The sequence below is a fragment of the Mustela nivalis genome (genome assembly GCF_964662115.1).
Source record: "Mustela nivalis genome assembly, chromosome: 8".
NCBI lineage: Eukaryota > Metazoa > Chordata > Mammalia > Carnivora > Mustelidae > Mustela > Mustela nivalis.
Genome location: NC_139027.1, coordinates 31,979,963 through 31,997,570, shown reverse-complemented (window position 1 = coordinate 31,997,570; position 17,608 = coordinate 31,979,963). Strand labels below are relative to the sequence as shown.

Here is a 17,608-nt window from a genome sequence, read left to right as displayed (position 1 = left end):
CTTTAGAAAGACAAATAAAACATGAACATTTTCCCCCTGTGACCTAGATGGAAAATCTGACTAGTCTGAATAAGAGTTTGATTCTAGGACATTGGGTGGGGTAAGATAAAAGAGATTGATTTTATTTTGTGATGGTCTTATGCATTTATTACTTTAATAGCAGTTTATTACAAAAATATTATGTTTGGAAATAGAGTAAAGAGAATGAAGGCCCCAAAAAAGGACCAATCAGCCTATCACTCACAGATAACCTGTTGATATTTTGATGTGTTTTACTTATTTGTTCTAAATGAGTGAATTCCAGGGCACGGCTCAGACAATCCTACGGCTAAAGCATTTACCAAATAAATATATTTTTCTTTTCTTATTATTGTGATCTGTGTTCTGCTTTTCCTTCTGCTGGTGATGATAAACCCATGAGTCCTGAGTGCCTAAAATCATCCCATGGCCTTGGGCAGGGGAGCTGTGCATTGGGTGACCTCTCCAATCTTTCAGAACTATCCCATACCCCTCCTGGAAGAACAGAGTCACAGTACAGAATTTTCTCAGTTGCCATTTGTCTGGAAGTGCAGCACGTTAACCTGGCTTTCCTCTTCTCTATGTTCCTTCTCTTCTCTTTCCTCTTCCCCTTGTTCGTCAATTTCTATTCTTCTCTGTTTCAGCAAAACAATATCAGTCAAGGTAATTGATGATGAGGAGTATGAGAAAAACAAGACCTTCTTCCTTGAGATTGGAGAGCCCCGCCTGGTGGAGATGAGTGAGAAGAAAGGTGGGGGAGCTGCTCCAGGGCAGAGCCCAACAGCTTCTGCTGGCCTGTGCCACCCCCTGGATGCCTGCACTCTTCAGACGTGGCTCACAACACACACATCCCTCCACCTATGTAACAGGGCATAGATCTCACCCCCCACCCCTAGACCACAGCAGGCCCAGCCTGGGGCTCCATCAGCCAATCCTGACCACTCTGCACACGGCAGGTCGGTCTGAAAAACGAATTTTCCGGGCGGTCAACCCGGCCTCCATTTCCGGGAAGGGCAGGGCTGATGCTGGCCACGCCAAAATGGAGGCCACGCTCTGATTTCCGGGTACTTCCTGCCAGCTCGTAGAAGCAGGAAGCATTTGTGAAAGTGGCCCACAAGGAGACCACGTCACGGGGGCCCCCTGAGAGAAGCCGCCATGCCCTGTTACATACTTGTGAGGCCCATGTGTTGCCAGTTCTCCCTTCCATAACATCACGGTAACATGCAGCTTGGTGAACCCCTAGCATGAGCGTGTGACTCCAACCATTTGTTTTGCCTTTGTCTTGTGTTCCCACAGGAAGATCATTACCATTAGAATATTTGACCGTGAGGAATATGAGAAAGAGTGCAGTTTCTCCCTTGTGCTTGAGGAACCAAAATGGATAAGAAGAGGAATGAAAGGTGTGAGAGTATACAAAGACATACCAGCGAGAAATTGTACTCTTCTCTCTCCGTGTCTCCTACTCTCACACTTAACTCTCTCCTCTTCCTCGGCTCCAAGTACTACTATCCTTTGTTTCCTTTGAAGCTTTAACAGTTTTATCTCCCTTCCCTGATTCACAAATGCACCAAACAGAGCCCATTCTCTTCAGGAAATGCCCCACTAACTTTGAGAGCAGACCCAAGAAAGACTAGAAGAGATTTCTGTAATTCAGAAGGGAGGACCTAAAAGCATGATTTCTGTGTTCAGGTATTTATGACTCAGGGATCGTTCTCGAATGTACTTCCCACTGCTAAATCTCCCCTTGAATGTTCATGATAAAGACAACTTAATACCCACTAGTCCCGACAGATGAGTCCAATGGTAACTAATAGGAACTTTCAGAAGAATTCAGTAATTAGGCTTCTTCAGACAGCCCAGTTTTCCAAAAATATGTATTTAAGAAGAATGAAGGTCCTTGAAGAGTAGCGTTATCCACATTCTAGTGTTCATCTTGGCCTGAGATTTTTAATATCGTCAAAAATGACATTTAAAAGGTACCAGATGTAGGAAACTATAGTCATACAAATTTCCTTTAGTAGGAAGGATATGGTCCTTCAGGAAGAATTTGACTCTTGCTTATGGCCTAGCCAGCTTTATGCTCAGAAATGTTTTGATGCTTATAGAATTGACAAATTTCTAACATATGTAGTAAATAAATAAATAAATAAATAAACAAACAGCAGTATCCTCATAGTTAAGTTTTTTTTAGTTGAGTTGCACTCACATATTTTTGGAAAATATTTGAATAAAGAAGCCAATTTCTTTGTCTTCTTTGGTTTTATTTCTATTTTCTATGGCTTACTTTTGATAAGGAAGGATAGGAATTTTATACCACCATCAAAGATAATTTTTTATTCTGAGTTATTACAAGGGCCTCCTGCAATTATCCTCTAAGAGTGGCCATTTTAAAGGGATTGTGTAGTTATACATGTAAAATGAGTTTACTACACATTAAAAGCTCTTACGCATTTCAACCAAACAATTGATGACTAGCATAGAAGATGATCAAATGGACCACTTCATAAGAAATTTATACTTTTACACATAAGGAAAAATATCAAATATATAGGACTAATTCCTATATAGACCCAACATTTGGAGGAATTTAATCTCACATTTGTAAGAACTCAGTGACTTCAGATTCTATGAGAAAAAAGAAAGGGAAAAAAGTGTATGTCCCTGACCTAGTCATGTCCTAAATGGTACCAGGAGCCATTTGGAATGATGGAGAATGGAGCACTGGGGACCCATTTTAATGTGGCCTGTTTAATATGCTTCAGTGGCAGTAGGCAGAAGGCAAAGACACTAGAAAACAGCTGATTTCTTACAAAGATGGGATCAAAAATGCCTCATTAGCATACAGGAAAAAAAGCACTTACTTCTAAATGTATTCCTCCAAAACACTGTCTTCTATCTAAAGGAAGAGCATCTTGGATAGAGCTCTTTCAATTGTCATTTTAGTAAAATATGCCCTCATTTAAAAGCAAATTAAAATTCCTTGATAGCACTATCTGGTTTCACACCCTCCAAGTGGATTCTTGTCACTATAAATAAAATTACTGACTTGTTTTAGAAAGTATCCTCTAATGCCACTAGCCGTTAGCAGCGAAATGGGGCTGAAAACATAATTGTAGCATTCCCCACCGCTCCTAAAGAAATTTATATAATATGTTTAGCTAGGGAGCTTCCACCAAAATAAAGTGCTGCGGTATAGTCTGGGTTTAAAGCACATAACCCGGAAATCAGATTATGGATACGATGCCTCCTCCCCACTACCTGCCTTGTCAGTTCCCACAAGAAATATTATGATTGCCCAGTTAAAACACGCAGAAGTCATAAAGAAGAACGCACAAATAAATGCTCATTCCTGGCGCTCAGGTTTTGAGAATTTAAAAAAACATAAGCGTCCCTTCACTGGCCAAGAAATACCATGCAAATAGAACCTTCAGGGAGAGCTTTACGTTGGGCCAAAGTCTTCTTCAGGAAGGGCAGCCAGATTGGAATTTCCTAAGATGTTTCATCTGTTTTCATTGAAAGAAAGGTATAACACCTGAAATTCTGCATCATTTAAGAATTCAGTGGAATAAAAAAAAAAAAAATTCAGTGGAATTCAGTGACTTCATAGCTCCTGGGCAATATTTACTGAGGAAGACTTACTCAAATGAAGTTAACAGCAACTTCATAAAACGTTTCTACTCTCTTTGGTAAACTAGATATCTATATTATATAAGAATAGTCAGTAGAAATGTTTTATAAAGTGCCAAGAAATAACAGCTAAGGGGAATTGTATCCGTATCTAATCAGTCACACACATTTGCAAAAAATTTGTGTTGGGATTGTTTATTGGAAAATATTCCCAGTGCTGCATTTCCCTGGGAAGCACCCATGTTAGTGGTGGCTTCCTACCCACTGGAATCAGATCTGCCTGGATTTCTTTCTGCTGATATTCCTCTTACTTTCATTATTCATCTGGTCTCTTATTCTGTGTTGTCTTTGTCTGTTTCCTTCACAGCCCTGTTATTGAATGAGCTTGGTAAGCATTTCATTTCTTCCATTTCCTTTCCATTTCTCTAGGTGATTTTCCATGAATGTCAGGTGATACAGTAGCTTTCTGACTTTTATATCTATTGATTGACTGGCAAGACTGTTGTCTAGGGCCATTGGCCTCATTTTTGTGTAGGTTAGACAGTTAATATTCCATTTTTAGTTTAGTACAATCTCTTTAAAGACCAGTGATTGTTTAGGTATGCACGAGAATTAAATTTGTGCACTAAGTCCCATAATCTTAAAAGAATGAGTAGTAATTAAATTGTGAATGGATACTTTCAGATTTTTCTTAATTATAAATATAGTTTGGCAAGATGTTGTATCTTGGATGGGTGGCCAGGTAGTCCGATATCACTGGTATTTGTTATTTAGAATATAAATTAAATAAATTGTAACATTTATTTTTTTTTCTTTTTTAGGTGGCTTCACAATAACAGGTATGAATTTTTAAAGCTAATGACATTGAATTTTTTTTTTTTTTGCTGTCTTCGCCATATGTTGTTTACATTTTTAAAAATCGTTTCTCATTTTTATTTGCTTTGAATGAAGGGAAATACCTGTATGGTAAGACAGACTTGTTTTTTTTTTAATGTTCTTCATTTTCCCCCAAACACCCTGGAAAATCCAACTCGAACCACATTTTATGTAACCCGTGTTAATGTTTAGCTGTGGCACATGGTGTGCTCTTGCTGATTTTACACAGTTAACATTGTGCACATTAACAATGTGTGTGTTGTGTTGATGTACAAGCAAATTCGTATGGAGAACCTGTAACTGATCACGTTTTGATACTGTTGATATGAAAATGTTCACATAGCACTGATGGTGTACTGTGCATTCTGTTAGATGCTGCAGGGTACCAGATTAGATAAGACAACCGCTGGCCTCAAGGACACATGGGGTGGACATCCAGGACCAGGCACAGGCACCTAATGCTACGTGATGCCCTGTGAGCAGAGGACAGAGCAGTCCCTTCCCCTCATCCCATGACATCAGTCTGAGCCCCTCTTTGAGGATTTTAGTTTGAGTGTTATTAACATGACCCCTATAAGTGCATTACACAGTGCTCTATACAGACCCAAAGTGCTACTCTAAGAGTTTAATACTCTTACATTCCTACTGGCGTCGAGCCCGTGTTGATCACATTACTTAACAGAACTCTAAAGCTGTTTTCCCATATACAAAAGGAAGAAGGGGTCCCCTTCCAGTATTCCCCCCCCCCAACCTTTCGGAATCATCTAGGCAGAGTTAGAGAGAGACAGAGAAATATCAAGTGGTTGGTGTGATGTTTCTGAAACTGCAGGTTGAAGATGTCTCCAAGGGCATCCTACTACTGGCCAATCTATTGGCATTTGCCAATAGATTGTACAGATAACACTACTGTCATTATTTTTCCTGCAATCAGCTGAACCAACACATTTGAAGAAGGAAATATTCCTAAAAATTCCAATTTTGCTCAATCCTGTAGTAGGGGAGTTGGGGGTTAATTAAACCACTGTTCTTGTAAACTCGTGATCAGGTGGTTCCAACTAGATTCTGTCCAAAGTAGAACTTTCTGAAAATGAGCAGTTTCACAGGGGCTCTTAGTTCCTCACTGCTTCTTTCCAGACACGGCATCTAATGACAGAATGATCCACAGACTCTCAGAGACAGAGAAATTGCAAAGGATAAAAATGTTAAACAGGACACGTCCTCATAGAGGATTTTTAAAATCTGAGCCATCCAAAGCTCTCCCAGGTCAAGTCTCCCTGACTGTGCACTGCTGAAGATGCTATTTTTGAATCCAATGCAGGAATTTCCATTTATTTTTTTTTTAAATTTATCTTCTTTTTCTCAACCCCTCATTTGAACTCACTGAAGTCTTAGAAATATACTGTTCCTGTCACCCAATAAGTTGGTTAACTTTGTGAGATTTGAGGGCTGTGGAAATTGGGGAAGGCAGCCTTCATGGCTTCTGAAATAATTAGAAAGAAGAAAGCCAACTGTTGTAGAAATATTGTAGTCTCTAACAGCACCTTCAGCCTTATGCAGCCTGATAATGAGATTTTCACCAAAAATCTTGGGCTATAGGTGCCTTGTTAAAATGCACTGATATATTTAGATATTTTCCTATTTTTCTTATTGAATATGTCAGGATTTTGCTTCAATGGCCCTTCTTCCATATTATCACTTGAAGCATCTTCCCTTTTAAGTATCTAGGTAATAACAGAATCCTAGTTTTCTTTTCACAGAAATTGTTCCTATCATGTTCTAGAATATCTGTCCGGCAATGCCCAACATTTCCTGCCTCAGACACATCTTGCCTTCAAGAGAACAGAATCTTTTCTTCCAAAGAGTTCTATCATTTCATGTACTTATTTCATTAAGTTCTTCCTTATGGCTTCAGTTTGATATAATAGTTTTTGTATTATTACCACCTCTTCCCAACTCTTGAAATTGATAGTTAGAACAAGACAATGTTCCAGAAGCTCTCTGGGAACCTCTACCTTGGCCTGTTCTTCCCGGTGTATATCACCCTTCTTCTCTCAATCCAGGTCAGAATGCCTGGGATCCACTCTCTATAGATGCCCTGGGGAAGGTTTTAGAACTGGGGTTTACACAGTGAAAAGCAGCTCTAAGTTGAAAGAACTTTTCTTTGAAGTCAGTTTGAGGCTTTAAAGTCACAGCTTTGAGATGCTGGGACAATAGAGAAGAATTAATCTAGCCCTCAGACTCTGCCTGCAGGTTTTATGTGGTCTTGTGCAGCTGAGTGTGAAAATCTAAATTTGAAGCAGGATATATGGAAATTGAAAAAGTCATTTGGTCCACAGCCCAATATATTTCAGAGATTTCATTAGTGGTGGACATTAAGTACTAGAGGTGATTCTGGAATTTACAAATCTTTACGTGTTGCTCCTAGACCTTGCCTCATTGAAAGGCCCTTGTTGGAACCTATGATCTCATTGTCCCTTGACCTTTTTGGCATATAACATGATAACCCCCTATACATTATAGCTCATCAGAGTTTGTGAAGCATTTCATATCCATTATCCCATTTAATCTTCAGCCTTATGGGTTAAGATTTTATTGTTCTCACTTATAGGGAGAAATGAAGGTCAGAAGTGATTGATCAGTCCACCCCAAATCACCCATCCAGGATTCAGAGCCTGGCCCTCTGACTTTAAGTCCACAGCCATTTGATGGGTGTCCTAACCCCAGCGCTTTTATCTCCTCCCTTTCAATCTCTTTATTCCTACGTTCATTTTAACCCCTTGGCAATCCAAAGCGCAGATGCTTCACAAATGCCATCAGTGTGTATTCCAGTCAAATGAAAAATGAGGGGGACCCCAGAAGGGGGAAACTAGAGCACATTAATTTGAGTTGTTTAATAAAACTAAATATTCTGGTTCAATTTGGAAAGAAGAGAGGCCCATCTGATTCCCCAAACAGACAGCCATAGAGTTATATAACAAAAGTCAATATACTTCCTTAAAAGTTGCTTTCCCAATTATATTATGCTCATCATATAATAGACTTCACAAGGTACATGGCTTTTTAAGAAAGCCAAAGTATGAAAATTTAAAACACTTTAATCACTCCAGTACCTACAGCAGAGGAACAAATCCCCTTCAACTTTAGCTTCATTTACAATTGAGGAAACTGAGTCTCAGAGAAGAGAATTGCTCTACCCAAATTCAGACAGCAAGAATTTGAGAGTTGGCACCAAGTCCCAACCTCACGATTTCCAGATATGTTGAAGGTAGCTCCTTGGTAGAAGCCAACAGCAGGTGGGTTTGGCAGTCAACTGAACCAGAAGTTTAATGGAGACCCTAGGCCTTGCTAACCCAGCAGTTGCTCTGGTGATGGCATACCCTTGCAAAGCCTACCAGCGTATGAAACTTCCCCATTCAGATGCTCAGAAAATAAATAAGCATGTTCCCAGATGTTATGTTACTCAACAATCCTGTAATATGGATGGAGCAGGGGCTGCTATGGGGAAATGTGGGGAAACTGAGTAAGTGGCCTTCTCAAGGCTATGTCGTTGGCACCCATAGGCTTTAAAACCAGGTTACCTGTAATCACACCGAGTGCTTTCCATTGTTTCATGAGGCCTCTGGAAGCAGTAACTTGAAGGACAAGGACACTTCACTCCAGATGCCTGCAGAAACCTAGCTGCAGGAATGTGTAATTCACGTACATGACCTGGTTTGGCTCATAGCACACTTGACCCATTTATTTGCTCACTTCTGTGGCCTCCATTGGAGTGGCCCCTATCCACTCAGCCCCCAAACTAACACTGCTTGTGATGTGTGCATCTGGATGTGGTGTTTAACTGACTAATTCCACAGAGCTCTGGTAACATACCAACACCATCCATTCTGCTGATTTTCTGCCTGTCCTTTTCGCTAGGCCAACCTGTCTTCCGGAAAGTTCATGCTAGAGAACATCCGATTCCCTCTACTGTAATCACCATTGCAGGTACTCATTGCATCATGGTCCTTGAAAACCACAGTTTACTAGCTTGAAGCTAGCTATCTTCAAGTGTTCTTTAAGTCTTTAGACATTGAAGTAGCAGACTTTGGCCCCTGTCCCTAGTAGAACGTTGCTAAATGATGCAGGGGCTTCTCTGACATTCCAAATATGGTGGGTCGGCCACAAAACACAAGCCTATCCATGCAGGAGGGGAGGCCTGGTAGAGGGAGCATCATGGGCCTGCAGAGGAGATTGGACACCATGACCTCTCCCTTTCACGTCTCAATATATTCCAGATTTCTTACAAATCTGGCTTCTCACACATGGGTCTTTCATTCCAAGTATAATGAAGTTTCTTTAAAAGCAAGTTGTATTTCTTTGCACAACTTGCCTTTCTGGCCTCCAGGCAATATGTTAGCCACATATGCACGGATGATAGTACATCTGTGGGGGTTCTCCAGAGGGAACATTGCCAAGGTGACCAGTGGATCCCACAACCATCCCACATCTACTGTAAGCTTAGAGCCGGGCATCATCTCCAAGTCTGGATGATGACAGGGATATTCAATCCTCGGTCATCCCCATCACCGTCACTGGCTGTGGCGGTAGAAACACTTCTCCACTCCTCATCCTCATGCCCCACTTCCCTACTTGATAATCATGATACCCCGACCTGACTGCAGACTTGTTCCAGAATATTCCCGGTGGAAATAAATAAACCAGTCTCCTTAGGCTCTAACCAGAGAGGCCAGTCAGGAGCTGAAAACCGTTAAGAGGTCTCTACTCTCAGACTTGTTAGTGCAGATCTGAGTGAAGGATTAAAATAACCTTGAGCGATTGTCCCACTGCTGGCCTTACACCCCTTTCCAAATTTGACATTGTTGGTTAAGATTAAAGATTGCCAGGACGTGAGAGAACAGCAACAGTAGCTTCTCGGGTGCAGATCTGCATGTGGGTTGTTCTGTTTTCTAATAGGGATTCTCCCACTGAGCCCTTCAGCTCTCACGGCGCTGCTGCTTCAAAAAGTAGCCAAGCCAGAAAGCTTAAGCGGCCGCTTTTTCAGACAACCCAGGTATCTATTAGCTTCTGTGATTTGTCATTTGCAAAATCAATTACTGAAAAGAAGGGAGGTCCTCTACTGGTGATTTTATCACGGGATGGTTTTATGTTATGTCAATACGGATTTTAAGAGTGGGTATGAATTACCCAGTGGTCTTTAGGTTGTGCTGGTTAGTGGAGACCCTGATGTTCTGTGATTGATTATCAACTTCTCAGTTAAATATGGTGAATTCAAAAAAGCATACATGTATCTGTATAGAGAGACAGAGAGAGAGAATGCATTTTCTGTCTGAGAAGCAAAATGAAAGGCACAACATGTGGTCACTAGACATAACTAAGGAGGTGAAACTGACTTGGCCAGAGTGAAATGGACAGCACTTGATCCAGTATTCAAAGTGAAAAAGAAACAAAACAAAAACAAGAAACAAAATAAAACAAAGCAAAAAAGAAACAAACATAATAGATGATCCAAAGGGGGAAAAAATGGTGTTAAACTACTTCCCCAATTAATAAAAGATATCTAAAGAGAGGACACTTTTTTAAAACACAGCTCCAGCTCTGTTCTTTGCCAGGATCTGCAGATCCTAATTTATCAGGATCGTCGTAGAGCAACAATAGGATTTATCCAGTTGTCTCCTCTCCATTACCTGTAATTCTCTCTTAAATGCTCGTGACATTTACTAAGTGAAAACAGCCCTGACACCTCCATGACATTATGCCTTTGTGCTTTGACTTCTGTCCGCATGGAATGCCCCCTCTTACTATACTACCTCCTACCCAACCTTAGCACCACCTTTCCCTAGCAAGCTTCTCTGGAGGCTTCAATGCCAATTTCAAGTACTTTTTCTTTCCTGAAGCCTTCCCTGACTCCTGGAGGCAGAGCAAGCTGCTTCCCCGCCCTGTTCCCTCAGCCCTCACCTTGCTGCACTACAAGTTGTCCCTTCTCTATGCCTCACTTCCCGTGTGAACAATGAATAAAGGATCTTTATACACATAGAGCATATGTCAGGAACTAGTTACAGACACGATGGCACCAAACTAAGCATTTCTTCCTGATCAGAAGGATTGAGAGGTGGTTAAAATAGGAATAACCTTTTTAATCACTGTGATTTGATTTCATTTACTACTGCGTCCGTTTATCTAGCACCATGTTCCAAATAATTTCATTTTGTGAAATGGGGCATTAAACAATGCTACCACATCACCTTTCTTTTGTAATTTCCCCAGTTTTCTACCCAAATTGCCTTGAGCCCCATTTAAAGCAACTTACCATTTGTAAGTAAACTACAGAAAAGGAAGTCATAATAAATATTCTCTCCCAGGGGCTTTGCAATTCAAATAATAAACCCAGTTGTTCTGGGGGAAAAAAAAAATTCCTTTGATGTAAGTCTCTAGGACACCCATGTTCAGCCAAGGTTTTGAACAAAGACACTCAAATGTGACCTGCTGCTAAGAAACTACCAATAACCTTAACCTGGGCTCCAGGATCAGAAAGCCGTGAGAATCACAGTGTGATTGATTTGAGCACTGGGTGGATTAGACATCACATACCTCAGCCTCCCACTTCCATGGCTGCACACACATAATTTCCAGGACAAACCCTGTGGACACAAGTTGGAACCCTTTGCCCTCTCTTGGGTCATAACTTCCCAAGCCTACTATAAAACACATTACTACTTGTACAGTTAAAATTAAGTTCCTGGCACCTCTCCTTTGCATCTGCTAAATTTTAGCAGTTTCTGGCCAGTCTGAAATGCCTTATTTTTAGTCTTCATCTAATTTCATTGGGGGCCCTGTAAAAACTGGGGATAGAAAAGCAGATTCTAAAATATTCCTTTAGGAAGAAACTATTGAATCCATACTAACAAATTAGTGAATACGCTACATTCTGCTTCTGCCTTGGGTTGGTTTTGACACTTGGTATACAAAATGCCAGCAGTATTCCTAGCCCATCTGCTCCGGGCCCCAGCCATGAACAACTAGCCTAGGAACCCGTTCTCTACAAAATTTGCTAGAGCATCAAATGGAACCACCACTGTAGGGTCCTTAGCAGAGGGAAACCATGTCTTTGGAGGGGATGTGAGGTGTGGACTCCTACAGAGCTGATGCCTAAAGGCAAAATGCAAGAAGAGTGGGCTAGAAGTCTCTCCCTTTCTCATGTTTTCATCAGTCAACAGAGTCCTCCTGCAGGCACTTTGCTTGGAAAGTTCTAGAAGCAAAGACATCAGGGCTGAGGTCTTTCCATACCACCCATACTTCCTTGAGCTGAAGTACATTTGACTTGACTCTAAGGGGAAGTAGTCTGTCTTGTTCCAGCATCCTGGGCCTGAAGGATAAGGAGGTAGAGTGATTATAGGAACAACATTTACCCTTCACATGTGCGTGGCCTTTTCAGTCTGGGATTTATCCTAATGACCTTCACACAGAGAGGAGCCAACTGTGAGCTTCCCCTCATTAATGGACTCTCAAGTCCATTAACATTTTCTTAACACTCACTGGCCTCTCCTGCAGTGTCAGCTACATGGTGGTTCTGGAAATAATCACGCTCACATGGTGAGTAGTATTAACTCCCAAAGGCCTCACCTCTGCCCTCCCTGTTTACTTGAAGATGAACGTGGTCAAGGTCTTCCTAGCAAATTTGAACTTTCCACCAGAGAGAGGAAGCACTGGAGCACAGACATCTTAGTGAAATGGAATGGATGTTTTGCTGCTTGACTTGCAACAGAGGCTCTGGCTATCATCAGAATTTCCCTTCCACCAACTCAACTCGTTGGCCCTGGGGGATTTTCTGTTGCCTCTAGAAAGTGGAGAGGAGGAGGCCAGAGTCCTCCATTCCTTGTGTCACTTTTCATAGTGGCTCCTTCGGTGACCTGCTAAAGGAATGTGTCCAAACAGCCAGATGAACCAGCATCACAGGGGATGGTAGATGACGTCCTCAACATAGACGCTGTGCAGGCAGAGACCTTCTCAGTGACATGTGTCTATGCGTGATTTTCCTGATCCGCACTTTGGCTTGTGCTCGGGTTGTGGATCACCCTCTCCACTTGCTTTCAACAAGCATGACAGTGACGGGCTGCGTGGCCTGCCCTGACCCTCAATCCAATTCTCCCCTCGACTGATGATCTCACCCAAGGGACTTTTAGTGGGCCATCAGGGCTTCCTTCCTTCTTGGTTTTCTTGTAGCAGAATCCAGGGATTTCCAAAGAGGTTTGAGCACACTGCTAACTTTCATGCCCTTCCCTTTCACAGAGGAATGTGATGACAAGCAACCACTGACCAGCAAAGAGGAAGAGGAGAGGCGCATTGCAGAAATGGGGCGTCCCATTCTGGGGGAACACACCAAGCTGGAAGTGATCATTGAAGAATCCTATGAATTCAAGGTACGCTTGCCAACACTGCCCACGGGGGAGGCCAGGCCCATCTTGGAACCAAGACTATTCATAATGTTAGCAAGTTCCAAAATCGGCTTATTAACCAAGAAGCTTTTCAGAGAAGAACTGGAATTGGAAAGTTGGTAGGGAACCCACAGGTCCTGCAGACCAAACTGTATCAGGGGGTGGCATCTGTCCCTGCACAGGGGTTCCCCAAAGGGAGGATGTTGTCTGCGGGGATAGCAAGGAGGAAGCAAATGGGAATTGCAAGAGATTGTTCTGTGTGGAAGGAACCGGGCTCTATTTAAAGAAGCAAATAAATTCATCAGAAGCAGAGCATTCACACGCTAACAATTAGGAGGATTTTGTTCTGGAGAGGGGATGGTAAGCTCTCCCTTGTCCCAGCCCACTGGGACAAATTCTCATTTATAGTTAGTCCTCCTCTTCAGATCCTAGGACCTATTAGCACAGTCAACCTACCAAAGGTTTACAGTGCCTATAACCAGAGAGTTTACAGTTGAGCTGATAAAATTGGATTCCTGGTTCTCTGGATGATGGAAGTCATTTTTCCAAAGTCAAGCAGTTGGGTCTTAGGTGATGAGCTTAGCATTTTGAAGTTAACTTTTTCCCACCCATCTTAGCTGCTCCTGGTGTTCCCTATCCTTCCTTCCATCCCGCCTCACCCACACAGCCCTGACGTCTGACCCCAGGAGAGCCACTTTGACTTTGTAGTGGGACATGAAAGGGAACATCATCCTCTGGTTTTTCAGAACCACAAACTCAGATGGCAGATGTATTTTCCCCACTTATTTTTCAAAAACAGACTCTGCTTCTCTTTGCAAAACCAGAATGAGGATCCCAAAAGAGAGAAGCAGGCCAGGGACTTGGAAGCCTCGGTATTTTATCTGAGATGTTTCAGAACAGTGGCCTCTTCCTTTAGCTGGACCCATTAATTGTTTTTTAAAACTGGTCCACAAAGTGAGGTGCCTGATAGGAGATAGGTAGAAAGAAAAACATCTTTTGCCATTACAGTGGAATTTTTAAAGAGATAAAAAGGCAATGAAACTTCCCCCTTTGGGCTGCAGCCCATGGAAAGAAGGAGCAGGGGTAAAGACAGGGGTAAAGACCAGTGTTTTCTAGGCAGACTCCAACTATCAGAGCTCAGTTGTTGTTCAATCTATAACCTGCCTTACTGCACACCTAAGACTGGCACACATACAGACACACACAGGTTCCCTGTGATCCCAGGGTACAGGTGATGCAGACTGTCTATTTCTATGGACCAGCCTGTCCAGACATATCCAACCTCACTCTTTCTCATGAACCTTCTTCACCTGGAACCAGAGCACCTGGTGCAAGCTTGTCCCCACCCCGACTCCACCTCCTAGGGCTCTCATGGGGGAATAATTGCATATTCTCTCCCTTATGGGACAACCCTCAACCTTCTCCTCGCACCCTTGACTAAGAGGAGCCATCACAGAAACTTTCTGGTGGAAGCATTGAGTTGAGCATGGCAGGGCACACTCTCCCAGGCAGAAAAGCTTTCTTGGGTCCAAAGTTCTCTGTAGTAACAACTCCAATGACCTGAACATTTGAAATTCCCCCCATCTCTTCATATAAGTTCACTTGTTCAGGGTTCTTATCCTCCCAGAATAGCTTCCATAGACTGTTTCGTCCCACCTCCCGGAAGTTCATCAGTAGTTACTGTTAACACAAAAGGGAAATTGGGAGCATGTCCCTGAGGTGCCCTCAAATATCAATTTTGATAATATGTCATTCTTTTAAGACTTTTTTTTTTCTAGACCAAAGCTGTTTTAAAGACCTTTTTTCAAGACTCTCAGAACTGCTTGAAGACCCAAATCTGGGTGATACCTCACTATATCCCACTTTGACTTTGCCCACTGAGTTCTTTACTAGGTTGTGACTAAGGGCTTGACTTTCCTAATACCCACTGGTGAGGATGAGGTTACACCGATGGTTTCCAGCTCTAGGGCAGTGAGAGTTGATCACTGGCAGTTTATAATCTACCCTGGGTTTTTCATCCACATAAATTTTAACTTTCATTTATTTTAAAACTTCATTCTTTAGAGAGATTTCTTGAGGCAAGCCTGTGTGTTGAACTCTTAGAACAGCTTATCTCTTTCATTGTTTATCTGCCAGGTGATGGCATTCTCTGCCTTGGCATCAAAATGGAGAGGGCTCCTTTGGGGAGACCTGGGCCGTGTTTCCATGACCTTTAGCAAAGATCAAGGTCATTTCTTGTAACATTCTACACAGAACTTTGAACTGACATCAGTCAGGATGCTCAGAGGGCTTGATGAAATGGGCCTGAGTCCAGAGAGAAAAGACATGCTTGTCATGTGCTTCAAGTTACCGTGGCCAAGAGCAGTGACACTAGAGCTGTTATCAGGGACACTAGCAGTTCGAGACACAGGCCCGGGGTGGAAGGTCGCCACCCTGAGGAAACAGCAGAGCAAAGAACGATGTTGAAAATACAGAATGGGCCAGTTGGAGATGGGCCCTTCAGTGCTTATTATCATCTCCGCGTTCAGAGGACCCTTGTTGAACGAACCCACATGACATTCTGATTGAGCCTTGGCCTCCCACAGAGGCTGCTTGGGTCCCGTTTTCCTGACTCCCAGTGAGCTGATAACTTGCTCTCTTCCCAAACCATAGTCCGTTCGGGTCCATTGCATTTAGGCACGTACAGAGTTTGACCTCAGACAAATAATATGTGTTTTCTGCCTCTTTGCAATTAGTGGGAAATCGAGGATGCTCTGACAGTAAGTGTGGATGTGCGGTAGACTAGTCCGTGTGGTAGTTTCTCTGGGAGGAGCGGCCTCGTGCCCTGGAAGTGACCCTTCTCCCTCTAGTCGCTATGGTTTGTGGTAGCGCTTTGGGTGCACCTGCTTGCTTAGTTTTCCTGTGACCGTTTGGCTGTTCCTGTTGTTACCTTAACTGACATTTAGAAAGCTAGAGAGTGCTAATTGTATAAAATCAAGTGCTAAAAAAAAAGTCTAAAGAGAAAATAAAGTCTAAAGAGAAAAGTAAAGCATGGGGAAATTCAGTGCAACGCCAGTGGCCATGGGCCCAAAACCCTATGAATTCACCTGTTCCTGTCTCGTCTTTTCTTGCCTGCAACAGAAGCAGAGTTAGAGTGAATTCTCTAACAGCTGCCAGGCTGACAACAATCAGTAGCCAAAGAAAAATCTCTTTATTGATGATCATGCAGCAGCAGTCTTGGGGCTCTGCTGTCTGGCGGCAGTTCATTGACAAACAAAAGTATAATAATAACAGTTTTTAGTTCCATAATCTCTCCGCCAGTTGCCACGATTCAGAGATATGCAAGGCTGGGCGGGTCATATAGTAATTCCTTTGCAAGCAGCATCCTACCGATGAAGCCAGCAGAAAAGCAAGTCCAGGAAGCATTCAAGGGGAAGGGTATGGGGTTTTGCAACATCGGCTGTTATAACACTGAAGCCATTCTTCCCTGGCCATTAGGCAGTGAAGGAGGCTCATATCTGCTATGAAGAGATTTCTATTTCAGAAGGGCTCCAAGCAAGGACTCTGCTTGTTTGCATTATCACGACAGTGTTTGATGTCAATACTGTCGTCCCAAGCCTAACATCCACCATCCTATGTGTAGCCCTGGGGTTTCAAAATCAACAAGGCCTTAGATTTCCCGTGGCCTTAACCAACTCAGCAGTTATTATCTTATTCTTTCCAACCTTTCTAGAGTACCGTGGACAAACTTATTAAGAAGACAAACTTAGCCCTTGTGGTTGGGACAAACAGCTGGAGAGAGCAGTTTATTGAAGCCATCACTGTCAGTGCTGGTGAGTGCCTTTTTCTGCATGCTATAAATTACAAGCGCCCAGCCTGTGCTTGCTTTTCCTACTGTGACCACTTGGTCTGTGTCAAAGCACCGGAGAACTTCCAGGGTAAAATGAAAAGAGAAATAAATGTATTTGTAGCACACCTGCACATTTCGGAGACTGATTTAGACTTTCTAGATGAAGCAAATGTCTTCAAACGTGGCATTCTTCTCCATCCGCATTGTGTCTTTCTTTCTGGAAATAGATGAGATAAATTTAAAGGCTTTTGTGCCTCTACTTCACAGATAGCCAATCTCGGGGCTTTGTCTGGAAAATTCCCTGAGGGCAGGAGAAGTGGCCAAGTGAAGGTCACAAAGGCGGCAGGATTAGGGGACATGAAGACCCTTTGGCACTCCCGTCCACTTTATACTCTCTTCAACAACATCTGACAAATAAGCACTTGCACGGTAGAATCACCTCTGTTTCTTCCTCTACAAGCAAAGTGCAGAGTCTTATTTAGGAAAATCCTACAAAAATGAAGTTGTTTTGCAATTCAAGGAGTCAGAGACCGGAGGGAATTAAATATAGTAAGAAGCATCTTTTTCCTGGATTGTCAAGCCTTGTCCACTGTCTGAGTGATTTTTTTAAAGACAGAGGAAAGTCCCTCTCCAAGATATATGGAAGCAACGTGGTTATGGGCTCCCCCTGCCCCCTAGTTCTTCTGCTCCATCTCTCCTGGTTCTTTCTAACATTCCCCACAGGTTCATCTTCTACTGTTGCAGCTAATGAACAGAACTAGAATTTTTTAAATAGGGATTTCCACTGTAAAGTATGGAGGTAGCATCCCTGGTGGACGGTCCATGA

General features: G+C 42.6%; 1 protein-coding gene across 20 annotated transcripts in view; it reads left to right on the top strand.

Moving 5' to 3' along the window:
- The window catches only part of SLC8A1 (solute carrier family 8 member A1), a 379,580-nt gene that overhangs the window by 313,360 nt on the left and 48,612 nt on the right, over positions 1–17,608 (top strand). For 9 of the 20 annotated variants that reach the window (XM_082743258.1, XM_082743260.1, XM_082743264.1 and 6 more), the window contains 7 exons: positions 663–769; positions 4,013–4,033; positions 4,467–4,484; positions 4,597–4,611; positions 8,437–8,505; positions 12,808–12,938; positions 16,666–16,765. In XM_082743258.1, coding sequence (XP_082599384.1) covers positions 663–769; positions 4,013–4,033; positions 4,467–4,484; positions 4,597–4,611; positions 8,437–8,505; positions 12,808–12,938; positions 16,666–16,765 — 461 coding nt within the window. Of the gene's footprint in view, positions 1–662; positions 770–1,314; positions 1,419–4,012; positions 4,034–4,466; positions 4,485–4,596; positions 4,612–8,436; positions 8,506–12,807; positions 12,939–16,665; positions 16,766–17,608 lie in introns of all 20 variants that reach the window. The other 11 variants (XM_082743273.1, XM_082743259.1, XM_082743265.1 and 8 more) reach the window with 10 other exon arrangements.